General features: G+C 38.8%; 1 protein-coding gene across 4 annotated transcripts in view; it reads left to right on the top strand.

Annotated features, from left to right (window-relative positions):
• The window catches only part of LOC108243856 (nuclear receptor coactivator 2), a 48,636-nt gene that overhangs the window by 9,841 nt on the left and 22,086 nt on the right, over positions 1-16,709 (top strand). For 2 of the 4 annotated variants that reach the window (XM_017429569.2, XM_017429570.2), the window contains exons 1-3: positions 618-782; positions 13,187-13,294; positions 15,567-15,739. In XM_017429569.2, the coding sequence (XP_017285058.1) occupies positions 13,206-13,294; positions 15,567-15,739 (262 nt within the window). In that variant the 5' untranslated portion in view covers positions 618-782; positions 13,187-13,205. Of the gene's footprint in view, positions 1-617; positions 783-13,186; positions 13,295-15,566; positions 15,740-16,709 lie in introns of those variants that run through there. The other 2 variants (XM_017429567.2, XM_017429568.3) reach the window with 2 other exon arrangements.

Here is a 16,709-nt window from a genome sequence, read left to right as displayed (position 1 = left end):
CCCCCTGAAAGCAGAAACATCCTGACATGATGAAGTGAAAGCAGAGAATGATGTGAATGCTTGAGTAATAAGGCTGACTAATTTGTCATGTTTATGTGGGAACTAAAGCTGCTCCCACCTGCACTTAGAGTTATAGCTGTTGGTCTTTCTCCAGAACTCGTCTCGGTTTTGTTTTCTGCCGTCTCAGTCAGTCCGCCGTTTATTATCAAACAGCAACGAGGTTTATTTAGGAAGTGCTGAATGTAAGCAACTGTTGGTGCTTCCTTTAAATTAATAAAAAACATCTTATACCAAAACAAGCACAGACATATGAGCCTAAATAAAGGACTAAAAGGAATCCCAGGATCTTTGGACTTTTGGTTGGTGCAGTAAGGTTTCCACATGCACACATGATGATTAGCATCTGTGTGAAAAGGAGCTGATATAATGATCCTAAACAAAGAAACAACAGGTCATGCAAATCCTTTAGTACCTAGAAGGGCTGTGTGAGATGAGAGAGACTTTTTTTTTTTCTAGACCTCAGCTAATAGGAGGGGAGTGTGTGTGTGTTGTGGGAGGAGACAGGAGGAGTGTGTGCGTGAGATAGGGGGAGGGGAAAGAGCGAGAGGATTTGTGGCATGTAGTTAGTCAGCTGTCATTAGATGCAGATGACACACTCACAGGGTAATCTCACAGAGAAGAGAGTGTGTGTGTGACTGGGACGTGCATGTGTGTTCGGTGTGAAAAGCAGCCGTCCGCCCGGCCCGTATGAGATGTTATGGACTTCTTCAGTCAAAGCAAAGGTAAGTTACTATAAGAATCAGTCTGATAGCAGATTTAAAGGCACAGTCCCCAGGATTTTGACCTCCAGCTGTATGTAGAGCTATTTACTGTAGATAATTAGTGTTTTTGGATGTAATTCCACAGATAAAAGCAGAGTTTTGTAAACATTTATCAAGATGAAGTTGTCAGTGAATGAATGTGTTTGGATCGGGGGAGTTGAGCAAACAAGATTATTTGTGTAATCATGACCCGAAGGGAAATATGATTATTTTAATCAGACAACTTAATGTGATAGATTATCTAAAACCTATTACATTTACACACACACATACACGCAAAACAACAACAAGAAACAAAACAAAATAAAAACATTAAGCTTGAACTGTTTAATTATCATTCTGTTTTTGTTTTAGGAAACTGTAACAAATGTGATGCTCCCAGTTGGTGTGCGTCCTGCTCAGGCTCGGACTTTGAGCTGTCATGAATTGTTATTGTGGTTTTGACTGTGTGTGTGTGTGTGTGCGTGTGTTGCGAGGGGAGTGGTTATGAATGACTGGTCACACAGAGTGCGCAGTCAGCAGGCTTCAAGCTGCTCTGTCACCTAAGGTCTAACCAGCCAACTGTTTACTCAGTTTGCTCTGCTTCAAAAACAACTGTTGTTTGAAATTCACCCAATTAGCAGCAGGTTCAGCGAATGTTCGGCCACGCAGTCGACGGGCGTCAAAGAATTAGGTTCAAGAGTCAAGAGTTTCATAATAAGTTAAAGTTTAGAAAGTGTTGCTCTAATGTACCGATGGTTTGGCAGACGCACAGTTTACTAAATTATACTTTTGGTTTATTTATCTGAAATAACATCTGTTATTTCAGGGAGTTCAGGTGAAGTTGGTGGCGATGAAAAACACTGTTTCATTAAAAAGATTCACTTCTAAACAGTGTCAGAAAAAATAAAAAAAACAGATGATCCAGAATAAAATGACAGGGAAGGATATTCAGCTAATTTCAACTCAGTTATCCTCCAGGAAACAAATTAAATACAGTTTTTGTTTTGTTTTCAGTTTTTATCTTTATTTTTTGTAAAAACCCATTTTAAATCTCAGGAGCGTCTAAATGCTGATCTTTAAAGTTCTTTTCAAGCAAATGGAGCAGTGAAAGAATAAAAACATGACAAACTGGTCACCAAGCTCTGAAAGCACTCGAGGAATCGTTTGACTGAATTCTAGTCCCAGACCTGCGTGGTGTGAACAATAAAAGGTAATATTTGTGAGGTTGTTTTTATCTAACATTAGTCTTGCAGTAAACGGAAACATGTTGTTTTTTTTAAATCTGCTGCTGAAAAGCTAAAGGCGGGCGATAATGTTTTGATCCTGGCAGCACTGCATCCCATCAACCAGCAGGCAGATTTAATGAAACTCTCAGGAAGTAATCACTGGATGGACATCTATAGCTGAGTCAACCCAGTTCAAGATGGCCGCCACAGCAAACACATAAATGGCCTTAACTCAGTGAACTCTACAGATATTGTGCTTGTAGCTGATAACCATCCCAACACATAATCTGAGCGGGTGATAGGCATTCCTTCAAGAAAGATGTTTTTAAATAAATGTTGTCAGTATAGTTTAAAAATGAGAAAGGAACAACATGCAGTTTGTTTAATCTCTCCATTTTCTGTATCTGCTCACTCCTGTTCTGGTGCTTATCTTCAGAAATCATTGGGCATCAGATGTGGAAGCTGACTGGACAGAAAGATCATCGGGTTGTTTTAACACAATGTCCAGATAAACAGGAATGGGTAACGTTGTACCAATCCATTCTTTTGCCCCCTTTCTCCTTTCTGGGGTGGTGGTGGAGCTGGTGTGTGTGTGTGTGTGTGTGTGTGTGTCTCCAGTCCATCACACAGAGACAAACAATCATTCACTCTCACCTAGGGACAATTTCAGAGTTACCATTTAACCTGACATCTGTGGGAGGAAACCCGTCCGTGCTCAGGGAGAACATGTAAACTCCACCCAGAGATCAGGGAGGCAAACCTGCGACCTTCTTGCTGTGAGGCGACGGTGCTAACCACTGCTCTGCCATGCCCTACAGATACACACACTCTCTGGTGGCAGTGCTGGTCAGAAATGTGTTCCTGTTTGAGTTCAGGACCTGTTTTAATTTGACTTTTAACATCTACAATGATTAAAAAAAACTTAAAACAAAACTGTAATGGCTTAATTTATGAAGATGTTGGTGTCATCAGCATATAAATGATTTTTAGGTTGGTTTAGAAACTTTAATTGTTTACTGTAAAATGAAAAAAATGATAAAGCACCTGTGCATACTCTGAGAGGTTATCATATAGTTTTACATGGTGAGACACTGAGGCCTTTTTAGATAAATAAATGCTAAACCAATTTGAAGCCGTGTCACTTAGATCCCTTAAACAAGTCAAAGAAATAAAGCTGAATAAACTGTTGCTTATTATGCAATAATTTATCATTTGCAATAATTTACTTGTATCATTAAAACAAACAGTGATGCTGCAGTTATACAACAATCTGCTGCAAAGCCTGATTTGGTTGAAGAATACGATGTGATGTTAACTGTTTTAAACTGTAGTTTATGAAACATTTAAATAGTTATAAAATGGTTTTGTAAATATTTATATTTACAAGCCGTCTCTCTGTTGAAGATGAGGAATATTGTTGCGATTGTGTAAATCAGCTGGAAGAGAAGAAGCCGTTTCTTGGAGCCACTCAGCTGTGACTGTATGGTAATTTTCTCACCAGCTCTGCAGTCAATCAGTGAGCCGCTGCTGGATTTTGACCTCTTGGTCAGGAGGACAATGCAAAACTCCTGCACCTTTTTTTTTAATCTGTATAACATATTCTGACACTAACTAGTTCTGTCATCATGCAGTATGTGTTGTATGACATCCTGACCAATCAGAAATAATCCAGAAGTTTCCAGAGATATCAGCCCACCAGCCCGAGTTATGAAATAACTGAAACCTGATCTGAAGATGTAGAAATCATGCTCAGGAGGTTTTTTCTGTGTTTGCAGTGCAATGTTGCAGTTTATTACAGAAGACACAATAAGCAGAGACCTTCCTCCTTTTCTCGGTCTTTTCAAGTTTCATTCTGGTTTCCTGAGAGCGCTCTCTCATGCATGTTGGAGAAGTTTGCATGTTTAGGGGGCCGGCTCGGGTCAGGTTCTGTTTTATTTCCTGCACTACAATGTATACAATGTTTAGCTGGTTTTACACTCAGCAGGTCTCCAACGAAGAAGACAGTTTTACTGCACCTGTGGAAAAGACTTTTTGCTTGGTCTGACCACGTAGAAGAGTTTAGATATGAGTTTGTCTTAATGTGCCTGTGCATGTCTGTGTGCACTCACAACAAAATAATATCCGGGCAGGCATGTTCAATATTATTGATTCTGGTCTATAATCAATCAGGCTCTCATATTACATGAAGCAGAACATGCAGAGCAATGAGCAGCTCTTTCTTTGACTGCGGCTCCAGTTTTGATGCTGTTTTTTACACAGTTTGCCTCAAATCACTTTTAAATCAAATAGCCACCGCTTTTTCTTTGCTTATGTTCTCAGTTTCCAAGGGAATTATATAAAATCTTTTTCTTTCTGTTTATCCCAAAGAAAGAAAGCAGTTTTTGATTGATTCTGTTGAAGTTCCCAACAATGATGTAAAAAGTAACAAAGACTAGAAAGTGCAGCGGTCCTCCGGTGACACTATCACGCTGTTATTCAATTATCAATTAGTCTTATTTGTTTAGACAAAGAAGGCTGCAGTGGGGTTGACCTTTTAGCACAAAAGGTTAGCGATTGTTGAAGTGGGTCAATTTGTACAGCTTGGATTTTATTTGGCCTCACTTCTCAGCACACAGGCACGCATTTGCTTTCCATTCCAGCGCCCGAGTGTCAGGAGTCTTTGGAAACTCTGACAAATCAATAAAATGAGGTGTGGGTTCTGCCAAGTGGCGAGAGGGGCCGGCTCTTTTGTTCCTGTAACGGCCATTTGTACAAAAATGTTAACTGCCTGAAATTGACTGTTTGCTCACCTTTAGCAGTCGTTGCAGAGGCTTCAGAGTGATAGTTTAGTAACCTGTAACAGCACCATCAATGTCCAACGATATCATTCTTTAGCTAAACTGAAGACGGTTCAAAGGTTTCCAGCCTTCGTGTTTCAGTTTTAAAGTACATTTTGACACTTGGTCCAAGTAAGAGGTTGCATTGTTTTCCTACAAAAAGGATGCAATTTGTTTAAATACATTTATTTTTAGCTTGAGATGGAATTCAAGCGTAAATCAAGGCGTGGAAGTTAGACGGAGGAGTTTTCGTGTTTGTGTTCACACCTGTTCATGCCCCTTTGGCAGAAAGACTAACGAGATCAGATCAACATGGGAGCCTTAAGTAGCCAAAATAAACTTAACTGGGACAAACGGTGGCCTAAAATCTGCACAACTTATTTAATTACATTCAGAAAACAAGTTTACTTTAATATTCAAGTTGAATTGATAGAGACAGAAACTCTTTATGTTTTACCAGTTAAGGCAAACATTTCTTTGGAAGTCTCTTTTGGTTTGTGATTATTTGCTGAGTCAGCTCTGATAAATCTGGGGGTGTAAAAATAAATAAATGAATAGAATCTCTCATGTAAGCCAGCACCTTAGTATAGCATCATCATCATCATCATCATCATAGCTCCAAACAGCTGAAGTGTACACAGACTGGACCTTTTGACGTGCACACGCCTGCGCACAGAGAGGCAAACACAAACAAACAAACCGCTCAGGACAACCTTTTTAATGCTCGATTTCATAGTTTGCAGTGAGTACCGTTAATGTATGACCGACTGGTAGCTGGTATCATGGGAACTGCAGTTCAAAGAAGCATTTTAGGCTAATTTTCTATCTTCGATCAAATCCGCTGGTTTCAGATGCAGAACGACACAAGCAGACCCAAATAATTTCAGTAATGACCGAAGCAGTCACACTTTTATTACAAGTTAACACACGATCACAAACAACCAGGTCTCCTAATTATCATTTTCCTACTGAGACACTGAGCTTGTTTTTGTTCAGATAACTTAACAGCCATTTAGGATACGTTCTTTCCTTTAAAAAACAAACCCTCAATCAGGGCTATTTGATAACTAAGCCTCCTTTCTCTTAAGACTTAACCTTTCACATTAAATATATTATGATTGTTTTAAAAGTTACTAGGTTGTTTTTATGGTTGATAATGTTTTTTTTAAACTAAACAGCTGTTTATTCTCAATAACTTGAAGCACTGTCACTTTGTGAGTGATAACAATTACCTGTAAATTTTACTGTAATTATTAGTTGTTTTTTTTGGTAATTTAATTTTACAGCTTTGATCTTTTCAAGCCTTTTTTTCAGATCTTATTTTTTTCCTCAGGGGTGATTGTTAAATCCTGTCCTTTTATGATTTAATATTTCATTGAGGAAAAAAAAAGAAAAACTAAATTGAATTTTTTGTAATTTAAGCCAGTGGTTTCTAAAGTTGGGGTCATGAGAAAATCTACAGAATTCAAACGAACTTTAAAAATAACGTATATATTAAGAATAAGTAATATCCTTTCACAACCACAGAATGTTTTGTGACATGATTTTTTTTTAATAAAAGGTTGCTTGATTCATTTTTTACAGTTAATTAACGTCTTTCCACAATTACATATTTGCTTAGTTAAGTCTGGCTTTGAGTACTTCCTGAGCACAAAGGTAAAAGTTTTAAATAATATCCACATAATGATTCAAAGACGAAGAAATAATGACTAAACCCTTGTTTTTTTATGGATGAGAGCTTTAACTAACATCAGTGCTTTTTTTTAAAGCTCCTTTAAAATATAATTTATCTCAGAGACACTTGAACACAAAGGAGGAGCTTCAATAAAGCTGTAACTAAATTAATGGACTCAATTCATTTCATAGGATAAAAGCTCTGACATTTATTCAGTGAAGGTGTTATCATATTAGGCATAGAGAGGCTTTCCACTATCCCACTATCAGCTTTAATTTTGTGCCTTCTGCCGTTGCATAAGGCTGCGTGGTACATTTTGTTTGTTACATGCTCCAAACCTCAATTGGTGTGCAAGCTAAGACCTGAGGATGACTCATTACTTTAATAACAGCCCATAGTGCGTTTTACTCACATGACAACTATCATTTGTGAGCTCAAGGTCTGTCACAAGTGTGGTGATTTTCACATCTTTGCTCAGTTATACATTTTAGGGTCGGTTTCCTAACAAACTTAGCTAAACTGTTTGTTTTTTTTCTTTAATAATTGCTGCTAAGAATCAAGTGAAGCTCGTTTCTGTGTCTTTCTCGCCGTCTGACCTCCATCTGGGTGTAATCTGACACCTACCTGCTCTCTGTGACAGGGATGTTCTTCGAAAACCTAAAAAACACCAACAGGACAGTTTGTTGGCAAATCATCGTCAAGAATTCAATCATGGTTGTTAAACTCACTGTAAGTTATTAATAGAGAGTCTCTTTTTTATCATTCATTTACTCATATTTAACTGAATCATTCATGAACAAAAATCTGTCCTCCAAAAATAATTATCTACTATTTCAAAAGAAAAGAAAAATAACTATAACTAGCTGAAACCTAAGACAAAGAAGTTGAAAATCTATGGTTTCTATTGGCTACAGAGTCCACTTAAGCAGGCAGTGATCCATCCTCGGCTTTAATTTCTTAATGGCAGCATTGGCCCTCTGGTCCTGTCCCTCCTCTCCAGCTCAAATTGTTTTTAAATGGCTTCAGTTTGCAAAGCTCTCAGCTCCTCTGATTGCATTAGTATCGGGCAGAACAGGATAAATGCTTTTGTTGCAACCTGCATTAGTGTTAATTTATAGTGCGTGTGTTTACGTGCCATCTGTGTTTGCACATGTGTATGTTCCACATGCATGGATGTAAACATCTGTGATTGTGCATCTTTGAGACTGATTAAGACTTTAAGGGCAGCTTTCATCAGTTTGTGGTGTCTAGTTGACTTTTTAATTGATCTCCTGCATTCAGTGCAGCTCTTAAATATGAGAACAATAATGTTATATTTGTTATAATATAAGACTACTGTATTTGGAAAAAAACAACTACTTAGTTTTTGGAGTATGTGAGGTGGATTAAAATTAAACAGACTTTTCTGAAGTTTGTCTCAAAATGTAATCTAATTATTTATACCCTGGAACATAACTTTTTTGCATGTGTTCATGTGTAGCTCGGCTAGCAGATGTGTAGCAAAAACAAGCTTTGTATTATGAATTTATTACGATTTTGTGGAACAAAATAATATTTATGTAACCATTTTATTTGCCTGCTATTCCATGCAGAGTTGCAGGGAGCCGGCGCTTATCTCCATCAGATTTCTTTCTTTATATTCTGTATATACAGTATTTATTAAATTCTCATTTTCTTTCAAAGTGCTTTTTGATTTTAGCTGCTTAACATTGACTTATTTATTTAAAGATATAAAAGGCACAGAGCTCAGGAAAAGAACAAGTGTCCGATGCAGCAGTAGCAGACTTTATTATCAGCACTCTGTTGTAAAAACAGTTTGTTTCCACTGAAGGACAAAAATGTAATTCCTACAGAACTATTACCCAAAAAACTAGGCACAAGTACCAGTTTGTTTGTTAAAATATAAGGAAACTGGTGAAGTGGGGGACATAAGTCGTGGCAGGCTTAAAAACAAACGGGAATAATTGTCTTTAAGGAATATGACAAAAACATTTTTCCTTCACGTAAACTGAAACTGTGAAACTGAACAAGCTGCCGTGAGTTTGATGGTTTTAGTCTTAAATGTTTAGTTTTACTGATGGACTTCTGGGCACGCCTGAACAACTGGTTGAGGATTTGGACAAGCGGCATGCTGGGAGTTGTGTTTGCACGGTACGAGTGACGTCGAGGTAGTTTTACAGCAATCACTGCTCTGCTGAACTCACCTTTCTCTCTGACTGAATTCAAGCTGTGCTACACCAAGGATTGGGTTTTATTTCAGTCAAATCATTATTGTGACCTGTTATTTGTTCCCTGTGTGCAAATTGCAGTTGTGGTTAGGATAAAGTTTTTTTGTTTACTTGTTTGAAACACAAATAACTTTTGACATTTGTGCTGAAGTGTTAGTCGACAATAACTTCATGCTAGCAGCTCTGCAGGGTTGTGTTCAGGACTTTTAACTTCATCATTTCAGCATGCAAATGTCCTCAGAGTGACAATGTAAACCCATACAAATGATGGAAAACCCCAGATAATCATCCACAGCTCCTGTCGTGTGTCAAAATATTAGTGTTCACCAATTTAAGCCCTTTCTACACTCAAGATCCAAAATACTGAAGTCTTAATCAGACCATTTAAAGCTTCTGCATTCAGACACAATATGGTTTCATTAAGACTTAACACAAAGTGCTCTTTCAGATCTGCCAGCAACAAGCTCAGCTGTCACCTGATTATTTTAAAAACATTGGTGCGTGTTTGTGATGAGATTTAGTTTTAGCAGAAATATCTGGGGATCCCCAAAGTCATCACGGTGCATTTTCTGGCTATTTTCTCTTCACAACACTTTAGTTCTCTCTTCACAAATTGTTTGCCTCCAAGTAATCAGATGATGGTTATCACAGTGTTTATCAGTTCTGGATTAACTGATTTTTGGTGCCGTTAGCATGCAGAAAGATTTGGTCATGGTGGGGAGTGTTGGCCAGTTGATTGGTTTTAGCAACAGATTTTTAAGAGCTTGACTTTTGTTGTAGAAACTGTTGTCATAACTGGAAACAAACAGTGAATTTTGCAGAGCCTGCTTTAAGCTCAAGCTATCTTGTTTAAGTTTTGATTTCATTTTTTATTTTGTCACATTAACTGCCGTTTCCTCCTCTCCTGTCCTCTCCTCTCCCATGGTGTAATTAGGCCATATTTCCCTTTGCCCTAAGGCCGGATTATTTAGAGCAACAAATGCCCCACCTCCCATTTTCTTCCTGCTCTCACCACATCTACCCTCACTTGTATTTATTTACACCACTTTCCATCCTAAAAGCTGAATGGGGAAAATATTTCCCAACATTTTTCAGGTTGTTTTTTCTTATATATTTTTTCTTTTTGGTCATTTTCGCCCCTTTTCTCTTTCTTTCTGAGATACTTTCTCTTTAATCTGCTTCCCTTCTCTCTCCCTCTGCCTCCCTGTTGTTTTCCTCTCACTTATCCCTCTGTCCTGCCTTCATCTGCGCAGTATCAGTCCTACTGACCGGCTCTTATGTAACAGTCAGGTGATGTGTTGGCCTGTCGTAGGGCCTTAAAGGCCCATTGTCCCAGCAGACGCTGCCTCTCCTGCTACTTTCTCATCATTGTCTGATTGTCTACACAAGATGTTTTCTCATTCTATGATCAGTTTTCTGTCACTTTTTACTTCACCTCAAAAAGTTTTTAAAACTACAGCAGCTGCAGTAAAAGCAGCTTCACTATTTGTTAAAACACTTGCAGAGAAAATGCTCATACATAAAACTGAATTTGTAATCAGTGCGTGGAAGTTTGACTCAGTGAAATGCACAAAACTGAACTTTTTTTTTTTTTTTTTTGCACCAGTGGAGTGTTTTTGTTGCCAAGGCCAGCTGCAGACAAGGCCAAAGATAAAATAACAATTTGTCCCTTTCCCCTTTCACATAATGCTTGAAAGCAGGCCTCAGACTCCTTCTTTGTCCATCAGTGTCATGTGAAATGACCGGAGCAGAATATGGGGTTGACCCACTGCTAATACACCTCTGATCTTGCATCACTTCCACTCTGCTGGCTCTGCCCTGGTTTTGCAATGCTGGCCTCTCATGCACATCGTTGCAAGGCTCGGCCACCTTGACTGGTTTCTGTGTGAACATTTAAAGACGGTTTAAAGATGGGGTGGTTGATGCAGTCTGATTGTGAAACTGTGGTGTGAAAGGGGCAACTTATTCACTGTATCAGGTACAACTTGGCAGGTTGTCAGTAAACTGAGACCAAGTTTGCATCTCTGTGATCAAACTAAGTCAAAGAGACAAACTGACTGTAACTTTACCTGCTAATTAGTGAAGTCATGTCCTAAAATCTTGACTGTGACACTGTTTGATTATTATGTTGGTCTTTTTGGTCAAGTTTTCAGGTCTTAGGAGTAGTGTATTAAAGTTAGCATCTAAAAAAGTTGTTTTTATTTTGACTGCCAAAAAATGTTAAGATCAAGGGCTGGAGGCAGAAATTTACTTATCTTTGTTTTTGACCAGCTAAAACATTGTGAGCCACTGTAAGATTTATTAACAAAGAACATAAAAAAGGTTCAATATTTCTGACAAGTTGAAGTAGTGAAACAACATGAGCTCATTGTTGTTGTCATCCATCCATCCATCCATCCATCCATCCATCCATCCATCCATCCATCCATCCATCCATCCATCCATCCATCCATCCATCCATCCATCCATCCAGATCAGAGAAGCCCAGAGATCTCTTCCTACTCCCACCTCTTCCGGGAGGATTCCAAGTTGTTTCCAGTCCAGCGTGTCCTGGGTTCTCCCTGTGGTCTCCTCCCAGTTGGACATGTCCGGAACACCTCCCTAGGCAGGTGTTCAGCAGGCACCCTTACCAGATCCCCGAACCACCTCAGCTGGCTCCTCTTGATGTGGAGGAGCAGAGACTCTACTCCGAGTCCCTCCTGGATAACAGAACTTACCCTGTGAGCCCAGCTACCCTGTGGAGAAAACTCATTTCAGCCGCCTGTATCGGCGATATCATTCTTTCGGTCACTACTCAGAGATCTGACCACAGGTGAGGGTAGGAACGTAGACCGACGTAAACAGAGAGCTTTGCTTTGCAGCTCAGTTCCCTCTGCACCACAACAGACTGGTACACAGTACACAGTACCTAATACTGCAGCTGCTGCACTGATCTGTCTGTTTATATACTGGTACATGCCATATACTTCTGTTCATTTATTGGATGAATTAAAATCATTGTCAGGTCTTTTAATGTCATGATTTATAGATCCTGCACTAAATGATTTGCATAAAATAACAATGAGTATTTATTATTCAGTTTGTTTGTGAATGCTCTTTAATGTTAAGGTATCAGTTTGCAGAAAACCAAGATAAAATGTCTCTTTGAACTGAGGTCTCCTTCAGAAAATTAATTTACACTTGAGGAGAGTTAATATATTGGAAAAGACTCAATGATGGGAATCAAATGTGACTTTCAGGCTGTGGAAAATCAAATTTTTTTATCTGAAACTCCTGTACTTTCTCTAGCATCATCCTTGAATTAAACACTGGAATGGCTGCGGTTATGAAGGTGGAACGGTTTTTGGCAGCAGCTTATTTTCAGTTAGATCAGTAGCTACAGTCTCTGCTGGCTGCTCAGTTGTCTAATTTTTGTCCCTTTTACCGCACCATATGTGACAAGTCTAGCAGCGTAAGAGGGCCATATGGTGTGTGTGTCTCTGCCAGTGACTGTTTGATTTTAATGTTACCTAACTTTTACTTTTTCATTCTGAATCAACCAAAACACTTTTAGGATGCCAGAAATATTGCATCAAAGCATTCCGAACAACGCTCGCGTTAAAGAATGTTGTGTTAAATTGTTGAGAGAGCTGTAATAATGCCTACGTGAATTAGCTATTTCTATCTGAAGTTAATTACTGACACCCACTGTATTCCCACTGGGCTGCCTACATATTGCCTTCAGGCTCATTACAGTGGTACATTGTTGTTTTTTGTTGTTGTTGTTGTTTTGTGAGTCACTCCCTGTTTGATAATGCACCGTTGAGTTGTTTACATCATCAGTGCATTTATACTTTGTTTTTTTAATATTGTTGTTTAATAATGCAGCGAAGCTCTCTGAGGGTACAGAAATGGGCTTCACGTTCTGTCAACAGTTTTTATAGAGTTGGGCTCTACAAGTGCTTGAATTAAAAAAATAAATAAATAAAATAGAAACGAAAACTCAGATCCATATATTTCCATTTCCCTCTTCTGGTTCACCTAAAAGCTGCTCCCACATGACTTCTTCTTCTTCTGGTTGTGTTTCTTGGCGGTTACCAAACAGCTTTATGGTGCTTTACAACCACCAACTGATAAAGAGCGCGGCTCATGACGGCTAACTCAAAGGAAAAGAGAAAGGAGCTCCACACGTTGACATACTCCTCCTCTCCCACCTGACCGCTGCTTTAAAGTGGTATCAGTACTGTAGTACTGGAAGACTTTTATGAGTACAAAGTATCTGACCAATACCAGGTACTGGTGTCTGTTGAAAATCTTGAGAGTTCCTTGATTTGCTGTTATGTAAAAGTAAAAGGCACATTCAGTTACTGATTTGCATTGTTATAATTCAATTCCTGTGCCTTTTTTTTACCAACATTATTTGTTTCTGTTTCTGTGTTCCATATCATTTTTCTTCCAGGTGCTGATAAGTGCTGAAGATGAGCAGTGGTGGGGGGGACACCCCGGAGCCCCCCAAAGGGGAGGCTCTGAAGAGGAAAGACTGTCAGTCAGACCTCCTGGGACCCAGGTGAAAACCTTCCTCCACCATAATGAAGAACTAAAACCAGACTTTATTATACAGACTACTCAGGGAGGCATTTAAAAGTTACAGAACCACTGGCAATATTAATGTTTCATTAAGAGGGAAACCAGGGACGGTTCAGAAAGCAGACGTCCCACTGAGGACTGACACGACTCCTTTCGGAGACCAGCAACAGGTCCCGAGTCTCCTCATCTTAATGAGAAAAATCAACATGAACACAGATTAATTCCTTCTCTGAGTGAAATAGCACAGCAACAGAGATCTGTCAAACATTTTGGTTAGTTTCCAGAATAATGAATCATTTTGTTGAAAGCCTGTCTCAGCTGCACATTCTCAGAAGATCTGACAACACAAATACAATTTATCTGAGCCAAATATTCAGCAGAAATCAAAAGTAAATCCATCTGAATTTAAATGTTTCTCATCATCTTTCCCATCTCTTCCAGTGAAACTGTAGAATACAAATCTAAATGGACCTTTTTCCATTCACGTCACGTTAAATGCACCGCAGTAGACTGAATACTTTTTACTGCTCATTCAACTCCTGCAGCTTAAAATGTTTTCTTGTTCACATGGAGGATCTTTGGAAAGATCAATAAAAGATCACAAGATTCCTAAAAAAAATGTTCAAAATACTACTCTGATAAAGTATTTTGAGCAAGAGTTACTTTAATATGTACCCCACATTTTTATTTATAAAATGTAAACTCTTTTTGTTAACAAGTTTTATTAAGACTGTGAATTAGTTATTTTAACTTTTTCAGAATCTAGAGTAAAAATCAATCTTGGACTGTTTTTTTAGGCCTCAAACAGGTGGAATTTGGACCGTTAACGTCTCATCTTGCACATTTTTAACTGTTCCCACAGTGATTTCATTAGTTTGGTGTCTTTTTCCTTTTGATAAGTCGTTGCTTTACCTGCAGTAGATGCAGCCCAGGATAGTTGTTTTCTCTGACTCACAGAGCATCAGTGCCGAGGGACTGTGCAGCCATCAGTCAGTGATGTCAGCAAACTGGCCGAGCATCACTCGCCCAACTCAACAGTGTAAAATCCTTATCTAACACCAAAGTGAATCAGCATAAAAAAGACATTATGCAGTGATTTGCACAAACTGCTTTGGGTTTTTGAGGTTTGAGATATTTCAGCCTCCTTCTGAACCTCATTTTTATCACTGTGGTTAAAGCTTTAAAGTGAAAGTTTAGTTTTTTTTTAAGCTGGTAAACGGGAGTCAGAGCGAGTTCAGTTTGGAGAATCAGGGAGAGTGAAGCTAAAAGCTGCTCAGATGGTGACCTATTCCAGAGCAAGTTTCAAACATTTAAATTGACTCAGATAACAAATGTCATAGTTCAAGCCAATACTGTGCTGTAAAGTTTTCCTCTGCATCAGTTTTGGGTCAGACGGTTTTCTACGTTTAAAGTTCAAGTTTGAACCCCACTGTGAGGTCAAGAAAAACACTTAGTTGGGCCTTTTAGATAATCCCCAGATATTAACTTGCATTTACAAATTGTTGCTGATGACATATTTCCACCATAATTGTTGCAAAGAATAAAAACCAGTTGTCATACAATAATAAAAGCTTTATTGAGCATTTTTGTTCTTATTATATCCTGGTTTAATCAGGTTATTAGCAAAATTAACATGTTTAAATCAGCAGCTGGTGGGGCACAAGTCCTGGTCACTGTCATTTTGTGGACAGGAGCTAAAACGTTTGGGAACCGCTGACTCAGAGGACCAAAGGCTGATGAAAGTTGGAACGAGGTTTGTTCATAATTAAGGACAAACCATGAGGATTTGAGACGCTGGCATTGTTCACATTGATGGTTTTATTTAGATTTTTTTGTTTTGTTTTATTGAAAGCAAGAGTATCCTTCTGAGAGATAATTTGTCATTAATGTCAAAATGTTTTTTATGGCTTATCAAGTGAGAGGGAGGTAGTTTTTTCTGTTTGGGCCATAAAGAGAAGTGCTGCTGCAGCAGTTTACAACACAAACAAGTTGTAATGATGGGCTGTGTTTCTGCGCTGAGGTCACGGCGCTCATTAATGTCAGGTCACGGAGAGGTCATGAAGTTAATTTGCGGTTACTGGGGAGGTCTGTCTCACAAAAGAGAGCTGGTTCTGCACAAAGACAAAACCTCTCAGATTTACTGTTCAGCATCACACAGTGAGGTTTTTTACAATTATTCCTGACAATTAACAAGCACTCGGTTCCTTTGTTTCTCATTCATGTTTCTGGTTTAATTGTTCGTTGTTGTGCAGCCCGAAGAGAAGCACGGAGAGACGGAACAGGGAGCAGGAGAACAAATACATCGAGGAGCTGGCGGAGCTCATCTTCGCCAACATCAACGACATGGATGACCTCAACGTCAAGCCGGACAAATGTGCCATTCTCAAGGAGACGGTGAAGCAGATCAGGCAGATCAAGGAGCAGGGTGAGTTTCTGCAGCAACAGCTGTGTCTGAAAGTTACAGCTGTTTAATTATTGGTTTTATTCGGTGCTCTTCTTATTGGAAGATCCACCACCTGTCCAAGAGTCAATCTAAACCCCGAAACAAGTGATTCATGTGCTGTGTTAAAAATAAAACCAGATAAGTTAAGTTTATTCAGTGTTTTGTAGATCCCAAATGAAGTTAAAAGGTGCTGCTTTAACCAGCTGATGTATTTGTTGTCCTCTGTGGTGTTTTTTGACTTGCCTGGATTGTTTTTTGGAATCATGCAGTATTTCTGTTTGTATTTATCCTTTTTTTTCCCACAAACCTGTTTTTTACAAACTCAAAACGAATTAAAGAAACCTACAGTTTTCTCAGATGACCAGCTGATGATTACAGACAGTTTCTTCATGTTCTCCACGCCACACAAGTGGAAAATTCTGGAAAATAAAAAAAGAATTGTTCTTCTATATAAAAAAAAAAAAAAAACTGAGGAAAAACTCAAAAGTCACAAGCTGATTAAACTGAAATCAGTATTTGGAGATCCCCACGGGTTACACATAAAAAAGGCTGTTTGCAAATGTTAAACTTAGCAACAGAACAAACTGAAAATGCCACCACACACTTGACTTTTCTGTCGCAGCGTCCTTTAAAGCTTGAACACCTTATGGGGTCTCGACTCAAGAGAAGTCCAGCAAGGTGGTTTTTCCTGAAACCTGAGATGGATTTAACCAACTGAACAGTAAAGATGGTTCGATGACGATGAGACAGACTGAAAAGCTTCAGAAGACAGAAGACAGATCTGTCCTCAGCTTGATGTCCCTCCCTGCTTTCTCTCCTCTGTTTCATACTTTTTCTTATTTTTCTCACCTCACTCCTCTTTACTAATTCTGCCACCTTTCCACAAACCATCTTTTTCAGATATTTTTACTCCTACTGTCACCTATATTTTATTATCACTTTTTCTCTCTGC

The sequence above is a fragment of the Kryptolebias marmoratus genome, linkage group LG20, assembly GCF_001649575.2.
Source record: "Kryptolebias marmoratus isolate JLee-2015 linkage group LG20, ASM164957v2, whole genome shotgun sequence".
Classification (NCBI taxonomy): domain Eukaryota; kingdom Metazoa; phylum Chordata; class Actinopteri; order Cyprinodontiformes; family Rivulidae; genus Kryptolebias; species Kryptolebias marmoratus.
The sequence above is the reverse complement of the archived record's forward strand: the minus strand, read 5'-3'. Positions and strand labels throughout refer to the sequence as shown.